The sequence below is a fragment of the Bufo gargarizans genome, chromosome 4 (assembly GCF_014858855.1).
Source record: "Bufo gargarizans isolate SCDJY-AF-19 chromosome 4, ASM1485885v1, whole genome shotgun sequence".
Classification (NCBI taxonomy): Eukaryota; Metazoa; Chordata; class Amphibia; order Anura; family Bufonidae; genus Bufo; species Bufo gargarizans.
The window spans coordinates 489,997,894-490,020,648 of NC_058083.1; the positions used below are offsets into that span (position 1 = coordinate 489,997,894).

The following is a 22,755-nucleotide window of genomic DNA, read 5'->3' on the forward strand; positions in this document are numbered from 1 at the left end:
CAAAAAAGGCATCTGCAAGGGAGCCATGAATCACTGAAAGATAGGCGCATTTGGGTTCAGATTAGCTAAGCCCATTGGGCACTATGCTATGTATATATACATATATACACACACTCACCTAAAGAATTATTAGGAACACCATACTAATACGGTGTTGGACCCCTTTTTGCCTTCAGAACTGCCTTAATTCTATGTGGCATTGATTCAACAAGGTGCTGATGGCATTCTTTAGAAATGTTGGCCCATATTGATAGGATAGCATCTTGCAGTTGATGGAGATTTGAGGGATGCACATCCAGGGCACGAAGCTCCCGTTCCACCACAACCCAAAGATGCTCTATTGGGTTGAGATCTGGTGACTGTGGGGGCCATTTTAGTACAGTGAACTCATTGTCATGTTCAAGAAACCAATTTGAAATGATTCGAGCTTTGTGACATGGTGCATTATCCTGCTGGAAGTAACCATCAGAGGATCGGTACATGGTGGTCATGAAGGGATGGACATGGTCAGAAACAATGCTCAGGTAGCCCGTGGCATTTAAACGATGGCCAATTGGCACTAAGGGGCCTAAAGTGTGCCCAGAAAACATCCCCCACACCATTACACCACCACCACCAGCCTGCACAGTGGTAACAAGGCATGATGGATACATGTTCTCATTCTGTTTGCGCCAAATTCGGACTCTACCATTTGAATGTCTCAACTGAAATCGAGACTCATCAGACCAGGCAACATTTTTCCAGTCTTCAACAGTCCAATGTTGGTGAACTCGTGCAAATTGTAGCCTCTTTTTCCTATTTGTAGTGGAGATGAGTGGTACCCGGTGGGGTCTTCTGCTGTTGTAGCCTACCTTTCTTTCCCATTCTGACATTCAGTTTGGAGTTCAGGAGATTGTCTTGACCAGGACCACAACCCTACATGCATTGAAGCAACTGCCATGTGATTGGTTGACTAGATAATCGCATTAATGAGAAATAGAACAGGTGTTTCTAATAATTCTTTAGGTGAGTGTATATACACACACACACACTCATCGGTCTATGGCGCTGTATACACAAAACATGCCTAAAATATCACCACGGCACTCAGCTTTTTTTCTTTTGCTCTTTTATTTCATAATATAAAATCAGTTCAATTATCAGTATGGGTCCAAAAAGTATAACACTTATGATGAAGGATACGGCTCACATTGCCAAAACGTTTCGGTCCTAGAAGAGGCCTTGCTCCGTATCCTGAGCCTGTCCTACAACCATGTAGAGCTGACCAGGGATCCATGAACTGATCTATATTATGCAATAAAAAGGCAAAAGAAAAGAAGACTGGTGCCGTTGTGCTATTTTATGCACTATGGGCAACAGCCTATCACTGGCACCACCGACCATCACTTTATACACAAAACATCCTGGTGGTTTTAGTCTAATTTGTATAGCGATGTGCCAAATGGCAGATGCTGGAAGGATTGGACTGTTCGATTCAACATGCCCAATCCCTTTTTTCCCCAGGGAAGATAAGACACTGCCAAAAGGAGCCTGGCAACGTCTCTCTCACTTCTCCAAAATTAGAAAAATGCACAATTGGCCAAGCATGCATGTGTATTTGGGGGGGAGATTTCATGTAACAGGTCAGTTTTAGAGAGCAACAACCCAAATGTAACTATATATGTTACTATATATACTACTTCTAATAAATGTATGAAAACAAAAAAAAACATGCACTGTACAGTAAGTACCTCCTCAACCACATCTATCTCCAGATCCTCGTCATCACTGCTATTGCTGGTGGACTCGTTGGACCCAGAATCTTCCTCGACCAGCGCCTTCAGATCTTCAGTGTCAATAATGCCCAGAAACTCATTCTCATCTACATCTCTCACTGCCGTCAACTCTTCGTCAGACGAGGTGTCCCCTGCTCCATCAATCTGAATGATAGTATTGTCATTTGGGGGGATCTGATTCTCTTCAGTAGAAAACTAGGAAACAAACAAAAAAAAAAAAAATATATATATATATAATAACCCAATGGCTTGCATCACCTACAACCAGAATACAATACCTGTATGTCTAAACTTGCAATATTCGTAGAGTCTGCGTAGTGGATGAGATCTATGGAGAGGGTCTGCAGTAACATCCACACATGCAGACATCTACCATAGATTTTTCCCTTTGCATTAAAATTGGCAGCAAATCAACAAATTAAACTTAAGACACCCTTCAAGTGGCCACCTACTTCTATCAAGCATTTAGGAATTAATATCTCTAGTGATCCTGGCCTGCTGTTCAGACTAAACTTCCCTCCTCTATTGAATAGGATAGAAACCTTTCTCACCAAAAGTTCTCTGCCATTCCTTTCCTGGTTAGGGAGGAAAAATGTGATTACGGCTTACATATTACCTCAGCTGTTATATACCCTAAGATCTCTTCCACTGTATTTACCGGCCAATTATCTACTTAAGATCAGGAGGATAATAGGGAGGTATATCTGGGCGAACAAAAAGGCTAGGCTTCCCATTGGGTTACTTACTAGGAGAAAGAAACAGGGAGGCATATCACTCCCAGATGTGGAGCAGTATGTAAAGGCTATACATCTGGAGAGATGGATTGCCTTGGTGAGGCCCACACCCTCACCATTGCATGTGGGGATGGAGCGTGCCCTAATGGGAAACTCAGCAGACTACATGCTGTGGTTCCCTTTCAAAAAAACAGATAAAGATTCCCTGGTCAGTGTCATCACGAAAAGTACAGTTATTGCCTGTAGTAGAGCAGAGGAGCTTAACATGGGAAGGGGGAAATTGTCACCTCTAACACCTCTTAAAATGCTGCCCCAGATCCTGAACAAATCATATGTCGAACCAGGTCCCATCTGGAACTCTTTTCCGGGGACAGTATTGGGAGATCTTGTGAAACTGTCACATCAGAATGACTACTATACCTCCTTTGCAGGGGAAAATGCTGCCAATTGGGACTTCCTGCAAGTAAGGGACTTTGAGATCACGTGTACTAAGCTCAAAAAGTCCAAGTTTGTCCCGCTTGCAGATCCTACCTGGTTGGAATCCTACACTTTACTTCCCAAAATCCCCCCGAAATGCATCTCACTCATCTATACGCAACTGTTGAGAGATAAGTACAAAAGTATACCCTCGTATATTAGCGCTTGGGAGAGAGAACTGAACTACATACTGGATGATAGGGAAAGGAACTATATCCTGACTCATTCACATGGGTTTTCTAAATGTATTTTGACTCAAGAAAACTCCCTAAAAATTCTCACTAGGTGGTATAGAACTCCCGAGATGTTATTCAAAATGGGTTTGGTATCTGATGATCTCTGTTGGAGGTGCGGGAAGGACAGAGGTTCTATATCACACCTATGGTGGTTCTGCCCGAGTTTGAAGGCGTTTTGGGGAGATATTGAAAAATTGATCAACGAGATTTGTTCTGTTGACCTGAAACTTACCCCGGAACTAGTTCTTTTGTGGTTACCCCTAGCTGGATTCAGACCAAATAGAATGAATCTTCCTACACATATGATCGCAGCTGCCAAGTTGTTAGTCCCTATGAAATGGAGAGATAAGGACCCGCCGTCCCTTAGGATGTGGCATGAGAAAATGAGTGACATGTGCAGAATGGAGGAGTTAGTGGGATGGACTTATAACACAAGAGATAAATATTTGCAGGTCTGGGAGCCGTGGATAAAGTATGTTAAGAAGATAGATATGGAGGAGATTGGCAAGGATCTGGTATTGGGAAAGTAAACTTACATTATGATTCCACCACACACGCCCCAAGTAGCTCGAACCTGATAAGGGGGAATATGTTGCTCATCGAGCCTGGTCTTGACTGAACCTCATTAATATGCCTTTGGAACGAGTCATATGACACAGTAGATGGAATGTCTTAGTGAGCATTGGACAAAATCATAGGCGACAGGACTAATATGTTCTATTAGTTATTTGTGTTGTTAGTGTCTTTTTGTATGTTCTCACCAGATATTCCATATGTACATTTAGAGATATCAGAAATTACGATACGATTGGATGTCTTCACATGCCTGTATTGTCGGGTTATTGCCCTAGAAGCCTAATTGATACTTGATTGTGTTAATTGTGAAGCTGTACAATCTGTCTTTTGCACTGGTGTAATTTAGTGAGACTGTTATCAATGTATGTACTATATATATGCTTTTACTTTTCAATAAAAACAGATTTGACATTAAAATTGGCAGCAAATTTGCTGCGTTTCCGACCCGAAATCGCGATTTGGTGCAGAATTTGGCACTGCAGCCATAGGTATATTCACATGTGGCAGATCTGTCGGTAATCTTTCTGCGACTGTCTCATTCATCTGAGGCTTGCAGAAACCCATGGGCATGCTGCAGGAACAACCCCGCACAGATGTACGGTTTGGATTCCCTTTGTGCTGGTACAGGCAGGCCATGTACTTTACACTTATCAAGGCAGTCATTTTGCCGTTTTATAACCTCTCATCGAACATACTGAATCTGTACGTTGTCTCTTTCATTGCCTCTTATGAAATATTCTATTCTATGCAGAGAATCTGAAAGCAATCCGTGTCGATTTAATCCACGTGCCCTATTAAATGGACCTTTTACGGCCACTGGGACATCGTATTCCAATTTCTCAAGCCAACAGACTGCAAACAGTGAAATAAAAGAGCCCATAAGGACACTTTCCGATCCACAAAAAGGCAAACAAAATGAAATCAATATATTTTTACAGACTCATTTCTCAAAGCTTCTAAAAAAAAACTATTTACATGGAAATCTGTCAGCTTGGGTTAAAGCCTGCATCGCTGAATACCACAGATCTCACAGCACAAATCCCAGCAAACTACAGAATGGTCTGGGGAAGAAAAATATTAAAAAGGTACGCAGCTAAAATAACGTATTAAGAGCTTGAAAGATGCAATAAACTGGGGAAAATAAACTCGTCTTGTACACTATAGTTGCACATTTCTGAGATCCCGCGCCTCAGCACCCCGTGCACACTACACAGCTTCACAACTTGGGACTGAAGCTGAAGAGGTTGCGCGCACGTGTGGTACTGCGCACGGTATCTCAGCGCTAGACCAGAGGGTCTAGTGCTGTCAATCTAAAGGCAGGGGGCATCATTATGGACCACCATGGGCGTCGCTGGAGCGGTGCTCGAACCGTATAAACCCGCCTCCTGGTGCTCAAATACGTCATTTGCATATTTTTAAAAGTTCATTCTCCGCCACCGGACCACAGACAGGCAGAAAGAAAGGTATCGTTTTTGTCAGCGTCATCAACCCCACCAGGCTATATGCCTGGTGGGGTAGGGTTGATCCGGGTGACACAGCCTCTAATAGACTAGAGACCATCAGCCAAAAACTGTAAACATGGAAGTCTCGCGCTTCGTGAATAGCTAACTTCGGCTCATCAGAGCCCATACATTCTAATATTTAGGGAGACGAATCTCCGTACAGTACTATAACAATTTTTTCTTTCGTGAATCGGATTTGGACGTAGCATCCGAAGTGCGCTTCGCTCATCTCTAGGTCGTGACTGCCAGGAGTTGGACCCCCACCAATCTAGTATAGATAACCTATCCCGGGGAGAGATCAACAGAATTGAATTCACAGAAAACCCCTTTTAATATTGTCTTATCCGGCATAGAGTTCCGTCACAGGGGCTCTATACCCGAAAAGAACTGATCAGGCATGCTACAGTTTTATCTCCGGCAAAAAAAACTGAAGACATGCCTGAATGCCGCATCCGGCATTTTTTCCCCATAGGAATGTATTAGTGCCGGATCCGGCATTCAAAACACTGGAATGCCGGATCCGTCCTTCCGGCCTGCACAGACCGGTAAAATTGTGAAAAAAGATACAAGACGGATCCATCCATCCTTGCAATGCATTTGTGAGACGGATCCGCACCCGGATCAGTCTCACAAATGCTTTCAGTCAGCGGCAGATCGGCGCATCCGGCGGCCAGTTCCGACGACGGAACTGCCCGCCAGATCATACTGCCGCAAGTGTGAAAGTAGCCTTACAGGTCACAAAAAGAAATGCTCCTTTAAAGCTGATCTGTCACCAAATTATACTGCCCTGTTTAAAAGGAACCCATCAGCAGTTTCATGCTGCCCTGGAGCGACAGGCTCCTTCATGGCAAAGAACCATGTTGTATTCTGTTTTAGAGAAGTGTCCCCTGGGCGGTTCCCCTCTGCCTGGCTTTATTATAACGCTGGCAACCTTCTCTCATTGCTGGGAATGGAGGTAGCTCAGATCCGGGAGGTTGAACCCTTCAGACGCCGCAGTTAATGCTGGCTGCAGCATCTAAATAGTTAACAAGGGAGGGGCACCTCTCACTACATCGCCTACACTGCAATGGACTTCTGGCATGCTGGCAGGAGCAGACTGGGAACTTAAAGTGGCACTGAAAAAAAAATAATAATAATAAAAGTGGCCCCCTGTTGTAGGTGGGTCCAAATTGACAGAAGGCGAGGCAACATATGTAGGCAGGCAGAGCCAGCAACACCATGGTGCAGCACAAAATACCTCCCCATCAGAAGCAAATACCACAGTGCAGCACATAATACTGCCACCTGCACCACAGTATTCAGCTGAGAATGGCGATAGTCGAATCCGGGCGAATATCTGCAGCCGCTGGCGAGGTGCATAGCAGGGGATCAGATCATTATGTACCCGGCTGCTGACTGCGAAGAGGGCTTGTGTGGCCATTTTCCCTGTAGGGTCTATGGCTTGGGATGAGTGAATCGACTTCAGATGAAACATCCGAAGTCGATTGGCATAATACTTTACGGAACGAGCGCTCTGTACAGTATTAGAATGTATTGGCTCCTATGAGCCGAAGTTATTACTTAGTGAAGGAACCAGAGTTCGGGAAATGTTTTTTTTACAGTAGATATTGATTTATGAAGTAATAACTTTGGCTTATAGGAGCCAATACATTCTAATACTGTACAGAGCGCTCGTTCCGTACAGTATTCAAACAAAGTATTATGCGAATCGACTTCTGATGTTTCATCCGAAGTCGATTCGCACATCCCTATCTATGGCCAATCCGCTCCCTGGATCTTTGTTCAACCTCGCAAAAACCACAACAGAAAGTACCACAAAATGGCAACTCATCCTGCAAAAGATTTCAATTACTTACCGGTAATTGGTTTTTCCTCTAGCCCCCACAGCGGCACGACAGGAGGATACCCCGCCTCCCCAGGGACAGGAAACAACGTGGAGATCTTTAAATACTCCCCTCCCCTTACCTGCTCCAGTAAATAACCGAGAAAACTCTGGAATGGATGCAACAAAATTAATCTTTATGTATTATTGAGAATTAGACAAGGATACTCTCCAAGAAAGACAAAACAACTTTTTCCTTCTTTCATCCTTTTTTTTTTTTTTTTTTAAATAAAAGTTAGAATAATCATTGGGAGGGAAATTCCCCGTGCCGCTGTGGGGGCTAGAGGAAAAACCAATTACCGGTAAGTAATTGAAATCTTTCCAAACACCCCCACAGCGGCACGACAGGAGGAATAACATAGGAATCCCATATCAGGGGGGGACAACAGCAGATAACACTCTGCGAGCAAATGATAACTCCCTGTTCTTCAACACATCTAACTGATAATGTCTAAAGAAAGTAGAAGGTGACGACCAGGTGGCTGCCTGGCAAATTTGTTCTAACGGAACCTCCGCTGATTCAGCCCAAGAGGCTGCTACAGATCGGGTTGAATGGGCTTTTAAGCCTGCCGGGGGAGGAACCTCCCTTAAGTCATAACAAGTTAAGATTGTCGATCTAATCCATCGACTAACGGATGCTTTGCTTGCCGCGTTTCCCTTATTTGGGCCTGCAAACTGAACAAATAGTCTGTCCGTCTTCCCGAGATCTTCTGTAGCCTTTAGGTAGGTAAGAACGGCTCTTCTTACATCCAGGTTATGGAAGCGTCTTTGTTCCTGACTGCCTGATGGGGATCCAAAGGAAGGGAGGGACACTTCCTGAAGACAGTGGAACTTAGAGACCACCTTGGGTAAAAAAGAGGGAGAATGTCTCAGTACTATCCTATCATCCTTGATGGACAGGTACGGGGGCCTGCACGAGAAAGCCTGTATCTCCCCCACCCTCCTAGCCGAGGTGATGGCTATTAAGAAAACTGTTTTAAAGGTAAGCATCTTTAGAGATATCTCAGATAAGGGCTCAAAAGGGTTGTCTGATAAGGCTGCTAGGACTAGATTTAAGTCCCAAGGAGGGACAGTGGACCTCACTATTGGCTGTTTTCTCCGAGCTCCTTTCACAAATCTCTTAACAAGGTCTATGTCTGCTAATTTTATATCAAGTAAGGCACTCAAGGCTGATATATGGACCTTTATAGTACTTACTCTTAGCCCCTTCTGAAGACCTGACTGGAGGAATTCTAGGACCTTAGTGACTATAAGGGGACCTCTGGAATCCCCCCCTTGTAAATCTTCTGAAAGACTGCCAGATCCTGTCATAGATCCTCGAAGTCACCTTTTTGCGACTAAAAAGAATTGTGGAAATTACCGCGTCCGAGAGGCCCTTTCCTTTTAATATTTCCCGCTCAGTCTCCATGCTGTCAACTGAAGTTGTGTTGTCTTGGGATGCCATACTGGGCCCTGGTGAAGGAGATCCGGGATGTTTGGTAGATGCCACACGTCTCCTGCTGACATCCTCACTAGGAGAGGGAACCATGACCTCTTGGGCCAGTAAGGAGCAATCAGGATCAGATTGTGGTTCTCCTGAAGTACCTTTTGCAGCACCTTGGGGATTAACGCAAAGGGAGGGAAGGCATACAGGTTTACTCTTGGCCATGGGTGGGAGAGAGAGTCCACTATAAGAGGGTGATCTGAATAAGCCAGAGAGCCGAACTTCTCTACTTGTCTGTTTTGACGCGTGGCAAACAGATCTATTTCTGGAAGGAACCATGTTCGTGCTATCTGATGGAATATCCTTGGGTTTAAGGACCATTCCCCTTCTTTCAAGACATCTCTGCTGAGAAAATCCGCCACTGTATTGTCTAGAGACCATCAGCCAAAAACTGTAAACATGGAAGTCTCGCGCTTCGTGAATAGCTAACTTCGGCTCATCAGAGCCCATACATTCTAATATTTAGGGAGACGAATCTCCGTACAGTACTATAACAATTTTTTCTTTCGTGAATCGGATTTGGACGTAGCATCCGAAGTGCGCTTCGCTCATCTCTAGGTCGTGACTGCCAGGAATTGGACCCCCACCAATCTAGTATAGATAACCTATCCCGGGGAGAGATCAACAGAATTGAATTCACAGAAAACCCCTTTTAATATTGTCTTATCCGGCATAGAGTTCCGTCACAGGGGCTCTATACCCGAAAAGAACTGATCAGGCATGCTACAGTTTTATCTCCGGCAAAAAAAACTGAAGACATGCCTGAATGCCGCATCCGGCATTTTTTCCCCATAGGAATGTATTAGTGCCGGATCCGGCATTCAAAACACTGGAATGCCGGATCCGTCCTTCCGGCCTGCACAGACCGGTAAAATTGTGAAAAAAGATACAAGACGGATCCATCCATCCTTGCAATGCATTTGTGAGACGGATCCGCACCCGGATCAGTCTCACAAATGCTTTCAGTCAGCGGCAGATCGGCGCATCCGGCGGCCAGTTCCGACGACGGAACTGCCCGCCAGATCATACTGCCGCAAGTGTGAAAGTAGCCTTACAGGTCACAAAAAGAAATGCTCCTTTAAAGCTGATCTGTCACCAAATTATACTGCCCTGTTTAAAAGGAACCCATCAGCAGTTTCATGCTGCCCTGACTTTTCCCACTGTATTGTCTTCTCCCGTTATGTGAACTGCCGATATTGATAGTATGTTTCTTTCCGCCCACTGGAAAATCTCTCTTGAGACCCTCGCCAAGGATGGGCTTCTTGTGCCCCCTTGTCTGTTCAGATAGGCCACCGCTGTGGTGTTGTCTGAGAGTATTCTCACTTCTTTCCCGTGGACTTCTGAGTGAAGGGCCTTCAAGGCCTCCCATACTGCCCTTAACTCCTTCAGGTTGGAAGAGGCTAGGATCTGATTTTCTTGCCAGCCCCCTTGTATTACGGACCTGTCTGAAAAGGCCCCCCAACCGTTCTTGCTGGCGTCTGTAGTGATAGTGACTACATCTGTCTGCTGCCACGGGACGCCTGTGTTTAGGTTTTGGTTGATCAACCACCAATTTACGGAGTCTCTTACATATTGAGGGACTCTTACTCTCCGTTCTAGAGAAGCTTTGCTCTTGTCCCATTCCCTGAGCATGAAAGCCTGGAGGGTTCTTGAGTGAGCCTGAGCCCACTTTACTGCTGGGATAGCTGAGGACATTAGACCCAAGATTTTCATTATTGACCTGATTGTCACTCCTGATCTGCTGCGGAACAGCATAAATTCCTGCTTGATAGTCTGGACTTTTTCCTGTGGGAGGAAGGTCCTCATGAGGCCTGAATCCAGCAGCATTCCTAAAAAGATCTTCCTCTTTTCGGGCTGGAGGTCTGACTTTTCTATGTTTATTAGCCACCCCAGGTCTGTTAGGCTCTGCTTCACTATTTCTATCTGTTCTAATAGGAGACTTTTTGATGCAGCGGCTATAAGGAAGTCGTCTAAGTACGGCACAACTAATATGCCCCTTAGATGAAAATCTGCTATCACCTCTGCCATCACTTTGGAGAAGACTCTTGGTGCTGACGTAATGCCGAAGGGGAGGACCTGGAATTGATAATGGAGTACCACCGAACCCCGCTGTACTGAAAATCTTAGGAATTTCTGATGCTCTCTGCAGATTGGAATGTGGTAGTACGCGTCGGTAAGGTCTAGGGTTGCCATAAAGGTGTTTCTCTGTAACAGACTTATAGTGGATTTTATGCTCTCCATCTTGAACCGTTTGTAGAGTAGATGTTGGTTCAGTCCCTTTAGGTTTATAATGACTCTGTATGAGCCGTTTGGTTTTTTGACTAAAAATAAGGGGGAATAATAACCTGTTCCCTGTTCTGCTAGGGGAACTGACGCTATGGCTTCTTTTTGTAAAAGGATTTTTACCTGATCTAGTATTAGAGCTTGGACTGGACCGGCTTTTTTGGTGATGTGAAACACCTCCTGGGGAAGAGTGGAAAACTCCAACTTTAGGCCTGATGAGACTACGTCCAAAACCCATGGGGAATTGGAGATATTCTCCCAGGCTGGAAGGAAGTACTTCAGCCTTCCTCCTACCCTGCATCTGGCGTCATTGCTTTGATGACCTTTGGGAGGAGTCAGAGGGGTTGAATAAAAACCCTCGACCTCTTCCTCTTCCCGAACGCCACCGGGGGGAAAAATCCCTTCTCTTTTGGTCCTGTCTGCCCCTAGATGTGGGAAAAAAACGTCTCTGACGAAAATTCTTTTGTTCCGAAGGAAACCCCTTCTTTCTGTCTGTGGCTTTATCAAGGATGTCGTCCAGTACTGATCCGAACACCCTATCACCTTCGCAGGGGATGCCGCAGAGTTTGTTTTTGGATGCCGCATCACCTGACCAGGACCTAAGCCATACTGCCCTTCTGGTAGCGTTTGAGAGGGCCGCTGACCTGGCTGCTAACTTAATAGAGTCGACCGAAGCATCGGCCAAAAATATTGCCGCCTGTTTAAGAACTGGAAGAGAAGCTAAAATATCCTCTCTAGGGGTTCCTGATACTAGGTGCTCCTCCAGCTGGTTTAACCAGATAGACATGGACCTGGCTGTATACGTTGCGGCTACGCTAGGTCTAAGGATGGACATGGAAGCCTCCCAAGATTTTTTTAGTAGGGCCTCACTTCTCTTATCCATTGGGTCTTTTAAGAGACCTAAATCCTCAAAGGGTAAGGCTGACTTTTTTGTAATCTTTGCTACTGGGGCATCCACCTTAGGACATTTGTCCCAAGAGGACGTATCTTCCTCAGCAAAGGGATATTTTCTTTTTAGGACCCTAGATACGCTTGGTCTCTTTTCCACATCGGTCCACTCCTTATTAATTAACTTTGTAATATTAGAGTGGAGGGGGAACACCCTCTTCCTTTTTTCTCCTAAGCCCTTAAACATTAAATCTTGTATGGTTTTGGACTGTTTAGACTCCTCTAGGTTTAGAGTTGCCCTAATGGTCTTTAATAATACTTCGGTCTCCTCAATGGAACAAAGAGGCTTCCCGGACTCATCTTCAGAGGAAAGAGGTTCAGACTCAGAGTTCCCCTTCATCAAGATCCACTTCCTGATATTCCGCCTCTAAAGTCGCAGGCATCTCAGCCATAGAAGTAGAAGGCTTCTGGGACGTAGCAGCTAGTCTTTGATCCACAGCGCTGCTTACTTCATCCTTAATAATATTTCTAATATTATCCAATAAGGAAGGAGACTCTTCTGCCACAATCTTTTCCAAACACTTGGTACAAAGGGCTTTTTTATACCCTGACGGTAGGGCCTTTTTGCAAATGGAACACTTTTTGACACGCTGGGCCTCAGATTTCTGAATTTCCCTGACCTATATTAGATATAAGTCAGAAAATTTGTTTAATAAAAAAAGGGGGGCTGCCTAGTCTGTAGAAAGGGAGAGGTACAGTCCCTTATCCAGTGCAGGTCAGAAAACCTAAACCCCACAGTGAATCACAGGCAATATACAATCATCATTTCCCTCCAGAGGAGGGTAGCTTACCGGGCTGCCGGTCTTGGAAGGATCCGAGGGTCTGCGCATTGCGTCCTCTCCTGATGCCGACATGCTGCAGGCTGTTCTTAGGACACCGCCGATTCCCGCCGTTTTTTTGAAATCTGTGCAGGGAAGTGACGTCTAACTCCCGCGCTTGTGAGCTCACGCTCACGTGACCCGCGATCCTGTGGCTTCCTTCTCGCGATATCAGCGAGGAAGCGCTGCCCGGGGCTGCCTCCACCGGAGGACTTGTGCCTGGGAGACAGGGAGAACCGCACCGCCGTCCCGCGATCCTGCTCCCCTAACGACCTGCCGGCGATCCCGCTGATGGGCGAAAGAAATCCCACCAGCGAAACGAACTCCACGTCTTGCTCCCAGAGGGACAGGAAACAACTGGAGCAGGTAAGGGGAGGGGAGTATTTAAAGATCCCCACGTTGTTTCCTGTCCCTGGGGAGGCGGGGTATCCTCCTGTCGTGCCGCTGTGGGGGTGTTTGGAAAAATAAGCCTTCCCAAATCTGTTACCAAAAAATAAATAAAAATGTTATACAGCTGATCATGTGTACCCCAAAACTGTGCCGTTAAAAAAATAAAACTTGTCCCGCAAAAAATGACATGGCTATGTCGACAGAAAAAAATAAATAATAAAGTTACAGGTTTTCAAATGCAGATCAAAATTATATATATATATATATATATATATATATATATATATATATATATAAAAATAATGGCGGCACTGGAGAAACACAAGGAGGGTGCTAGGTCCAGGGATGTAGCAGCTTAACCCGTCTTGATAAAGATGAAAAACGGAGAGCACTCCAAGTAAAAGATAGTGGCGTTTATTCACCCATGTGGAAGGCAACGTTTCAGCTCATACAAGAGCCTTTTTCAAGCAATGAACACAGTGCAAAAGTGGGGTATATATAGTCCAACCCCTCATGGGTACACGATAAGGTACGCGGCATTATTTCCGCGTTGCGCTGTCTTGTCTAACACTAGGCTATGCGCACACACACTAGTGAGGCATTTTTTATTCCTTATTTTTCTTTTCTATGATGGCTGACTAAGTGTTTTTTTCCCTTTCTTTCACTTTGCGCATACTCTCGCTGTCATATGTGAGGATAATACACTATATCGCATCGTCGATGCGATTTAGGCTACTTTCACACCTGCGTTTAGGTGCGGATCCGTCTGGTATCTGCACAGACGGATTCGCACCTATAATGCAAACGCTTAGATCCGTTCAGAACGGATCCGTTTGCATTACCATGAACAAAAAAAAAAAAAAAAAAAAAACGGATCCGTTTTGACTTTACATTGAAAGTCAATGGGGGACGGATCCATTTGAAAATTGAGCCATACTGTGTCAACTTCAAACGGATCCGTCCCCATTGACTTACATTGTAAGTCTGGACGGATCCGTTTGCCTCCGCACGGCCAGGCGGACACCCGAACGCTGCAAGCAGCATTCAGGTGTCCGCCTGCTGAGCGGAGCGGAGGCCAAACGCTGCCAGACTGATGCATTCTGAGCGGATCCGCATCCACTCAGAATGCATTAGGGCTGGACGGATCCGTTCGGGGCCGCTTGTGAGCCCCTTCAAACGGAACTCACAAGCGGAGCCCCGAACGCTAGTGTGAAAGTAGCCTTAGTGTCTGCGCTGTTTTCCATATGAAAGTATCTGTACCACTTTCAAGATGGCAGATGAAGCTCCTTCACACTTGCGCGCATGCTCCGGTCATCACATGGTACGTCACATGATCTTTTACCATGGTGATGGATCATGTGATGACTGTGACGTCACCAAAGGTCCTTGTTACTGCACAAAGCTCAGATGAACACAGGAGATGCCGGGCTACGCGAGCAAGTGTGAAGGAGCTTAACCCTTCCAGCGCAATTTTACTATGCATTCTGTATTCAGAATGCTATTATTTCCCCTTATAACCATGTTATAAGGGAAAATAATAATGATCGGGTCTCCATCCCGATAGTCTCCTAGCAACCGTGTGTGAAAATCGCACCGCATCCGCACTTGCTTGCGATTTTCACGCAACCTTATTCACTTCTATGGGGCCTGCGTTGCGTGGATTATCGCACCGCAACGCACAAAGAGGAGCATGCTGCGATTTTCACGCAACGCATAAGTGATGCGTGAAAATCACCGCTCATGTGAACAGCCCCATAGAAATGAATGGGTCGGTATTTAGTGCGGGTGCAATGCGTTTAATCCGCGCGGAATACTCGCCCGTGTGAAAGGGGCCTTAGGCAATTTTTATTTTAGAATTGCATTTTACACAATTTTTTTTAAACAGGTCTTTTTTTAAACATTTTCAGCCGTTTTTAAGATACAGGGTTTAAAAATCAGCCGGTTTGCAGTGTATTACTTCTCAGTTAATATCTACTGTAGATTAAAACAAAACTCCTGCAGTTTTTTCTCACTGGCCACTATGTCTAGGTGCCACTTTTTGGTCTGCACAGATCACTTTGTTGCAGTTATCTGCTCATCTGTCATTCTCTAATCCTGCCTGTAATGATATCACCTCTGTGTATAGATAAGACAGGATCCATCATTCACACCAAGTGATATCACAGCTTATCTCCTCCCCTCCTGACCATTGCCGTAAAGCAATTTTCTTAATGCTCTCTAAATGCTGTTAAGAGCAGCTCAGGCAAGATGGCCGCCCCCATCATCATGTTCAGGAAACAGAATAAAGAAATCTGTAATCAGAAAATGAAAACACATTAGAAAAGGAGACGTGCCGCCATCTGGTTTTAACTGGCAGATACATTTTCTGGGTGACACATTTCCTTTAAGAACAGATGCTACATAAAGAAAAAGCCTCAAATAAATATGTAAGGAGCCCAAAAGTAGCAACAACATAACTAACGCCAAAAGGGCGGTCTAATGCGTATTGGTAAGTAATGTATGATCTCTACAATGTGCAGAGAAAAGGTGAATAAAACAGCGCTCCGAATCGGTGAACAATTATCACAGAGGAGCTGCAAAAGGAGGATTTTAGATGTTGTGTTACATATTTATTAGAGGAGCGACACGCCGTCTAAAATAACCACACGGTCGCGATGACTGCCGAACAAAACACAAGCTCCATTACTAGTCACACAAGGAGAATTATGGCTTCAGCATATTAAAGCCTTCTCTTCCTTATAGAATCTCAATACACTTTCTGTATCAGTTCCCCAAAGTTTTCAAAACCTCCGCTGGCTGTCACCCAAAAAGGAACCTTGAAGGGGTTGTCAGATATAATAAAAAATTTGTCCCCCCTCTCCCAATGCTATAAAATACAAAATGATTACAGACATACCTCATTTTCCTGCACTGCTGGTCCTTCTCCCACCGTTTGTTCCCACCAGTAGTGACGTGAAGGTATACATGCGACAGCTGCAGCCAATCACTGACGCCAAAAATCAGTCTAAAAAGTGGCACAAACTGGTGCGTCTAGGGATTCTACACTTTTTGCTGACGTGGTCGACAAGGGGCTGAGGCTTAGTGGAAGTGGCGGAGCTTCAGAGAAAAGGGGCTTGAGCTGCGCCATTCTGCACCAAAATTTGGCCACAATCCTGGAGTAAAAATCTGTCACCAATTGTTGGTGCAGAGTCAGAGAAAAGCATCTATCCCTGCTGCACCCGCATCATCCAGCCTGACCCCACTGCTAAATCTGCTGCAGGTCTAGACGGCCGGTCTAAGCGTACGCCATCTGTAGGATTAGTAAATCTGGGCCAACATTTTTGGATTTTTTTGTCTCGCCATTCCTGGGCTAATTGTTCTAATTTTCTTCTTTTCACCTCAATGCAGCAATAGGTCCTGTTTTTTGGGCAGGATAAGGTATAGTTTTTGGATACGTCAATATTAGCGTTTGATTTTTGTCCATTTACCTTTGGGGGGGGGGGGGGGGATGGGGGAGATCATCACTGACCTGCAATAATTCTATATACCAAATATGAGGAGCTTATTTTAGTATGCATGCACTTTGCAAAAAAAATTAATTTATATATATATTCAGAACTTCTTCCATATGCCTCAAAGCTACTTGAGCAACATGTCCATTCTGAACTGTCCTCATGTCTCCTCCTGCTCCCTCTTTGACCGGCTACAATCTGGCTTCTGACCCCACCACTCAACTGAAGCCACCAATGACCTACTAACAGCCAAAACCAAAAAACATTACTCTGTCCTTCTCCTCCTTGACACTGTGGACCACTCCCTTCTGTTACAAACTCTCTCATCTCTTGGCAACACAGAACTGGCCCTCTCCTGGATCACATAATACCTCACAGAGCAGACGTTTCACGTCTCCCACTCTAACACCACCTCCTCGTCTCATTCCCTCTCTGTTGGTGTCCCACAAGGCTCTGTCCTAGGACCCCTGCTCTTCTCTATCTACAGCCTCGGCCTGGGACATCTCAGAGTCCCATGGCTTTCAGTATCACTCCTATGCTGACGACACACAAATCTACCTCTCTGGTCCAGACATCACCACCTTACTATCCAGAATCCCACAATGCCTATCTTCCATATCCTCCTTCTCCTCTCGCTTTCTAAAACTTAACATGGATAAAACTAAATTTATCATCTTTCCCCCATCTTGCTCAACCCCCCTCAACAGACCTATCTATCATGATCAATGGCTGCACACTCTCCCCGGTCAACCAAATCAGCTGCCTTGGAGTGACCTTGGATTCTGCCCTCTCGTTCAGACCGCACATTCAAGCCCTTTCCACCACCTGCTGCATCCAACTCAAAAACATCTCCTGCATCCGCGCTTTCCTCAACTGAGTCTGCGAAATTGCTTGTACATGCCCTCATCATCTCCCACCTAGACTACTGCAACATCCTCCTCTGTGGCCTCCCATCTAGTATTCTCTCACCCCTCCAATCTATCCTCAACTCTGCTGCCCGACTAAGGCCTCATGCACACGACCATTGTTCTGGTCTACATCTGAGCCACAGTTTTTGCGGCTCGGGTGCGGACCTATTCACTTCAATGGGGCCGCAAAAAATGCGGACAGCACTCCGTGTGCTGCCCGCATCCGTTGCTCCGTTCCGTGGCCCCGCAAAAAAAATATAACCTGTCCTATTCTTGTCCGTTATGGGGACAAGAATAGGCATTTTTACATTGGGGAAGGCACACGGCGGCTTTTGTTTTTTGTGGATCCGCAGTTTGCAGACCGCAAAAAAACGGAACGGTCGTGTGCATGAGGTCTAATCCACCACTCACCCTGTTACTCCTCTGCCCCTCCCTTCATTGGTTCCCCATTGGCCAGCGAATTCAGTTAAAAATACTAACAAATACATACAAGGCCGTCCACAACCTGTCCCCTCCCTACATCTCTGAGCTACTTTCCCAATACACATGCACTCTCTGATCCTCACAAGACCTCCTTTTCTCCTCTCCTCTTATCACCTCTTCCCACAATCTCCTCCAGGATTTCTCCCGTGCATCCCCCATACTCTGGAACTCGCTACCCCAACATGTCAGACTCTCACCTACAGTGGAATCCTTCAAAAGAAACCTAAAAACCCACCTCTTCAGACAAGCCTACAACCAGTGACCCTGCTGCCTCTATACCGCCATGACCAACTTCACCCTCTCCTACTGTGTCCTTCTCGCATACCATGTAGATTGTAAGCCCTCACGGGCAGGGCCCCATCTCCTTCTGTACCAGTTTGTAACTCATCTTGTTCCTGCTTAGTGCTATGGAATGAATGGCGCTTTAATAATAAATAATAAACCAATGTATTCATCAATAAATTTAGTGTCTTTTTTTACAATACCCAATTGTTGTCATACAAGTTAGCTTTTCACTAATATGGCAGCATGTTGTGCCTGCCCACAGAACTATACCCAGTGACCTCTTAGGGCATATTATTGATTTCGCCTAAGAGGCTTTTACAAGGCACAATCGTGGAGACCTTTATCCGATCCCAGGCTGTACACATAGTGATGCAAGACCCGGCCATCATATATTCCCCCCCACCCTTCTTGTTCAGTGCTGCAATCAGACTTCACAGAGGCACTGAGAGGGTTAACTGCCAAGATTGGCGTTCACTCCAATCACAGTGGTTGCTGGAGTGTATAACAGCAGTCTTCCTGCTGGTGATCAAGCAGGCCCAGCACCAATGCCCATGTGATCACCTGGATGTACTACTACGTCAAGGTGTCTCAACCACCTAAAATCCAAGAGCTATTACATCAAGGTGCGGGTTCAAATCTGCCCAGGTCATGTGATGATCACATAGGTGCTCAAATTATTACTTGTAATGAACCAAGCACACCCGTCCATCAGATTCAGGGCAGACTTTATGCCGTTCCGAGGGATGGACAATGAAAGAATCAGGGCTGTGGAGTCGGAGGCAATTTTGGGTACCTGGAGTCGAAAACAAATGAACCGACTCCTACTAGATTTAAATTGGAAAAAAAAAGTGCGGATGGCATTGTCACGGGGGCGCCTGCGGATGGCACTGTCACGGGGGCGCCTGCGGATGGCACTGTCACGGGGGCGCCTGCGGATGGCACTGTCACGGGGGCGCCTGCGGATGGCACTTATACAGCATCTTATCTTATGTGTCATCCACAGACCGGGCCGGTGCAAGGTTTTTGCCGCCCTAGGCAAAGATCCATTTTGCCGCTCACTCATGTCACTCACTCACAAACAGACACATACACACACACACACTGACAGACAGACACTCACTGAATGACGTACACAGAAACTCACTGACAGACACACACTCACTAACATATACACACACAGACACTTAATGACAGACACATACATTTACTGACAGAAAGACAGACATACATACACTCACTGACATAAATACACAGGCAGACACTCACTCAGTCAAACACTTAAACACTCACCTCCCTGGGGTCCAGTGTGGTGCAGCTCCTCTGTCCTCCGCGCGCCGTTTAGTATGCGGGGGACGGAATGACGTCAGATTCCGGCATCACAGGGGCCGCACGAGGGAAGAGTGGGGAGCTGCTAGAACAGCCTCCCTTGCCGCCCGCCTCCTCCGGTAATTTACTGGCAGAGCAGGCACCTGCCATCAGGGTAAGCAGATGCCTTCTCTGCCATATTTAAGAAGGACCTCCACCTCCTGGCCCCCCTGTAACGGCGCTGGGGGCGGCTCAAGAGCCGCTCGCCCAGGGCTGCAGCCCCAGTCAGGTGGAGCCCAGCAGGCCGGCGCTCTAGGCGAATGCCTAGTTCGCCTATATGGTTGCACCGGCCCTGTCCACAGATCCCCCCCCCCCCCCCCATAACAGTGTCCCTGTGTAGTGAATGGGGGCCAGCATCTGTTTCTGTAATGGCAGCGGGACCCGGTGCCTGCTTCATTCATAAAGTGGGCGGAGCAGGCGCGTTACGTAGTGAGCTACGCTACGAGCGCCCACCCGGCCTCCTGACTGCCAAGAAGTTAGTAGTAAATAGTACAGCGCTAGATTTAAGATGATTGGAATACTTTAACAATACCCACAAGTTAGATATGATTACCGTATACTACAGTGAGCGGGGCCCGGTGTAGTAGAATACAGTGACTGCTGCGGGCCCCGCTGCCATTACAGAAACAGATGCCGGCCCCCAGCCCCTCCTCCCTCTCAGCCTAATCACCGGACGGTCGCAGCCTTCGCCCCATAAGACGCACTGGTGTTTTTCACCCACTTTTGCGAAAAATATGGTACTTCTCTACTGTAAGAATAAAGGCCAAAGCAAAACGAACACGTGACCATGAAGAAGCAGGCTTTTCATATGCTTCACTATATGGCACGCAACGCACAGTTAAGTAACGGTAATACTTATACTTTCCATTGTGTTGTGTTTTCCGCTGTTACAGGGAACGCAACGCCCATGGTTAGCCTAGCCTCTCACTGATAACTGATTAAGTAAATATGTTTTTTGCAGGACTAGACACTTGTATAAGTGAAGGGAAAGGATAGTCAGTAGCTCAAGACTGAAGCTGTAAACCATTTGAAAAACTGCTGTCATTCAGCTAAGGCTATAAAAACTTGTAAACTCGATTGTTCGCTTAAACTTTAAACATGACTATGGGATTCTACTAGGGAAATCATGTTTTACAATAAATGCCCCTTCCTGGATCCCCCCACTGCCCGATCTTCAGCAGAAGATCAGCACACAACGGAGAAGGCAGCAGCTTCCTGGCCAGTAGTTCTGTGGTAATGACATGTATGTTGCCTTTCTTCCTTCAAGGAATGTATAAAATACATTTGCATTAGGGATCGACCGATTATCGGATTTACCGATATTATCGGCCGATATTCAGGATTTTGAACGTTATCGGTATCGGCATTTATTTTGCCGATATTCCGATAACGTCCTGGGAACACAGATCGCGCTGCTGACAGCGCTCTCCGTGTTCCCTCAGCAGCAGCACAGGGGAGAAGGAAGCAGTGTCTCCTCCCCCTGTGCTGCTGCTGCCGCTCCAGCCAATGGGAGGACAGGGGACAAGAGGAGGGGAGGAGCTATGGCCACTGCGCCACCAATGAAGCTTAATCTCACATTCATTCATATACAGGAGGCGGGAGCTGCAGGATCACATAGCCGGCTCCCGGCCTCTATGAGCTGTAGCTGCGATCTGCGGTAGTTAACTCCTCAGGTGCCGCGGATCGCAGCTACTGCTCATAGAAGTCGGGAGCCGGCTATGTGATCCTGCAGCCAGCTCCCGCCTCCTGTATATGAATAAATTAGAGATTAAGCTTCATTGGTGGCGCAGTGCGCCCCCCCCAAGCCCCCCAGTATCAGACATTGGTGGCGCAGTGCGCCCCCCCTCCCCCCCAGTATTAAGCAGTGGTGCGCCCCCCCCCCTCCCCCCCACCTCAGTCGCAGTGCGCCCCCCCACAGGATCCCCTCTCCCCTGCTCCTCCGATCGGAGCCCCAGCAGTGTAATGCTGGGGCTCCGATCGGTTACCATGGCAGCCAGGACGCTATTGAAGCCCTGGCTGTCATGATAAGCTCCATGCTGCTGTGTGCACAAAGCACAGAGCAGCAGGGACAGTGTGAGCTCCTATTCACCCTGATAGATCTCTATCAGGGTGAATAGGACAAGGGTTCTAGTCCCTAAGGGGGCTAAAAGTTAGTTTAAAAAAAAAAGAAAGTAATAAAAATAAAAACACCAAAATATTAAATATAAATGAAAAAGAAAGATTTACAAAAAAAAAAAAAAATACACATTAACAATAAACATTAATTTTCAGCAGATTTGTGGGAATTTTAATTTTTTTTTCAAAAATGAAAATTCCCAGAATATCGGTATAAATTATCGGCTATCGGCCTGAAAGTTCACAAATTATCGGTATCGGTAATCGGCCCTAAAAAATCAATATCGGTCGATCCCTAATTTGCATATTAAATACAGAGGAGTCGGAAGTACCAAAAACGTCGGAGTCTGAGTATTTATCTACCGACTCCACAGCCCTGGAAAGAATAATGGAAATTCTACAACTTTTCATTATACAAAGTCATAATAATTGGCTAAAATTCTTAATACCTCTTTAATAAATGTAAAGTGGAATTTACATATTTTGTGGGATGCTGTACCATGAATGAAGAACATTACAGCGGTGTTCACACTGGTGTTTTCACCAGACTTTTAGGGTTTCCTGGATTTTTACAGTCTTGCTAAAGAGAAGTCTTAAATGTCTAGAAACCCAAGCATGGTGGCCAACATAGACATGGAGTTTGTAGCATCTTCTAAAATAAATGGTGGCTCAATACAGACTATTACCCAATCGCAGTCCAAAAAATCCTGTATATGGCTACCTTCACATCTGCGCACTGTGATCACGTTCCGGGAATCAGCCGGACACAAACCGCAGAATACAGTGGTTTGTGTCTGGCCGTTTCTTGGAATTTTTGCTGGATCTTCGCCTGACCCCACTACCGGCGGGCATTCCGGTTGCATCCAGCAGTGCCAGACCTGAAGAATTCCGGCAGGCTGCTTTCTGCCGGAATCGTTGCGGCAGATGTGAAGGTTGCCTAAAATAGGAAAATTAGCTTGAAAGCTTCTCTAGAGGAGAGCGACTGATGCCACCGCAGGTAGAGA

At 46.0% G+C, this 22,755-nt stretch overlaps 1 protein-coding gene across 1 annotated transcript in view; it reads right to left on the minus strand.

Moving 5' to 3' along the window:
* GTF2A1L (general transcription factor IIA subunit 1 like) overlaps positions 1–22,755 on the minus strand; it is a 75,317-nt gene that overhangs the window by 21,011 nt on the left and 31,551 nt on the right. The window contains exon 7 of the mRNA XM_044292487.1: positions 1,731–1,970. Within this exon, the coding sequence (XP_044148422.1) occupies positions 1,731–1,970 (240 nt within the window). The remainder of the gene's footprint in view (positions 1–1,730; positions 1,971–22,755) is intronic.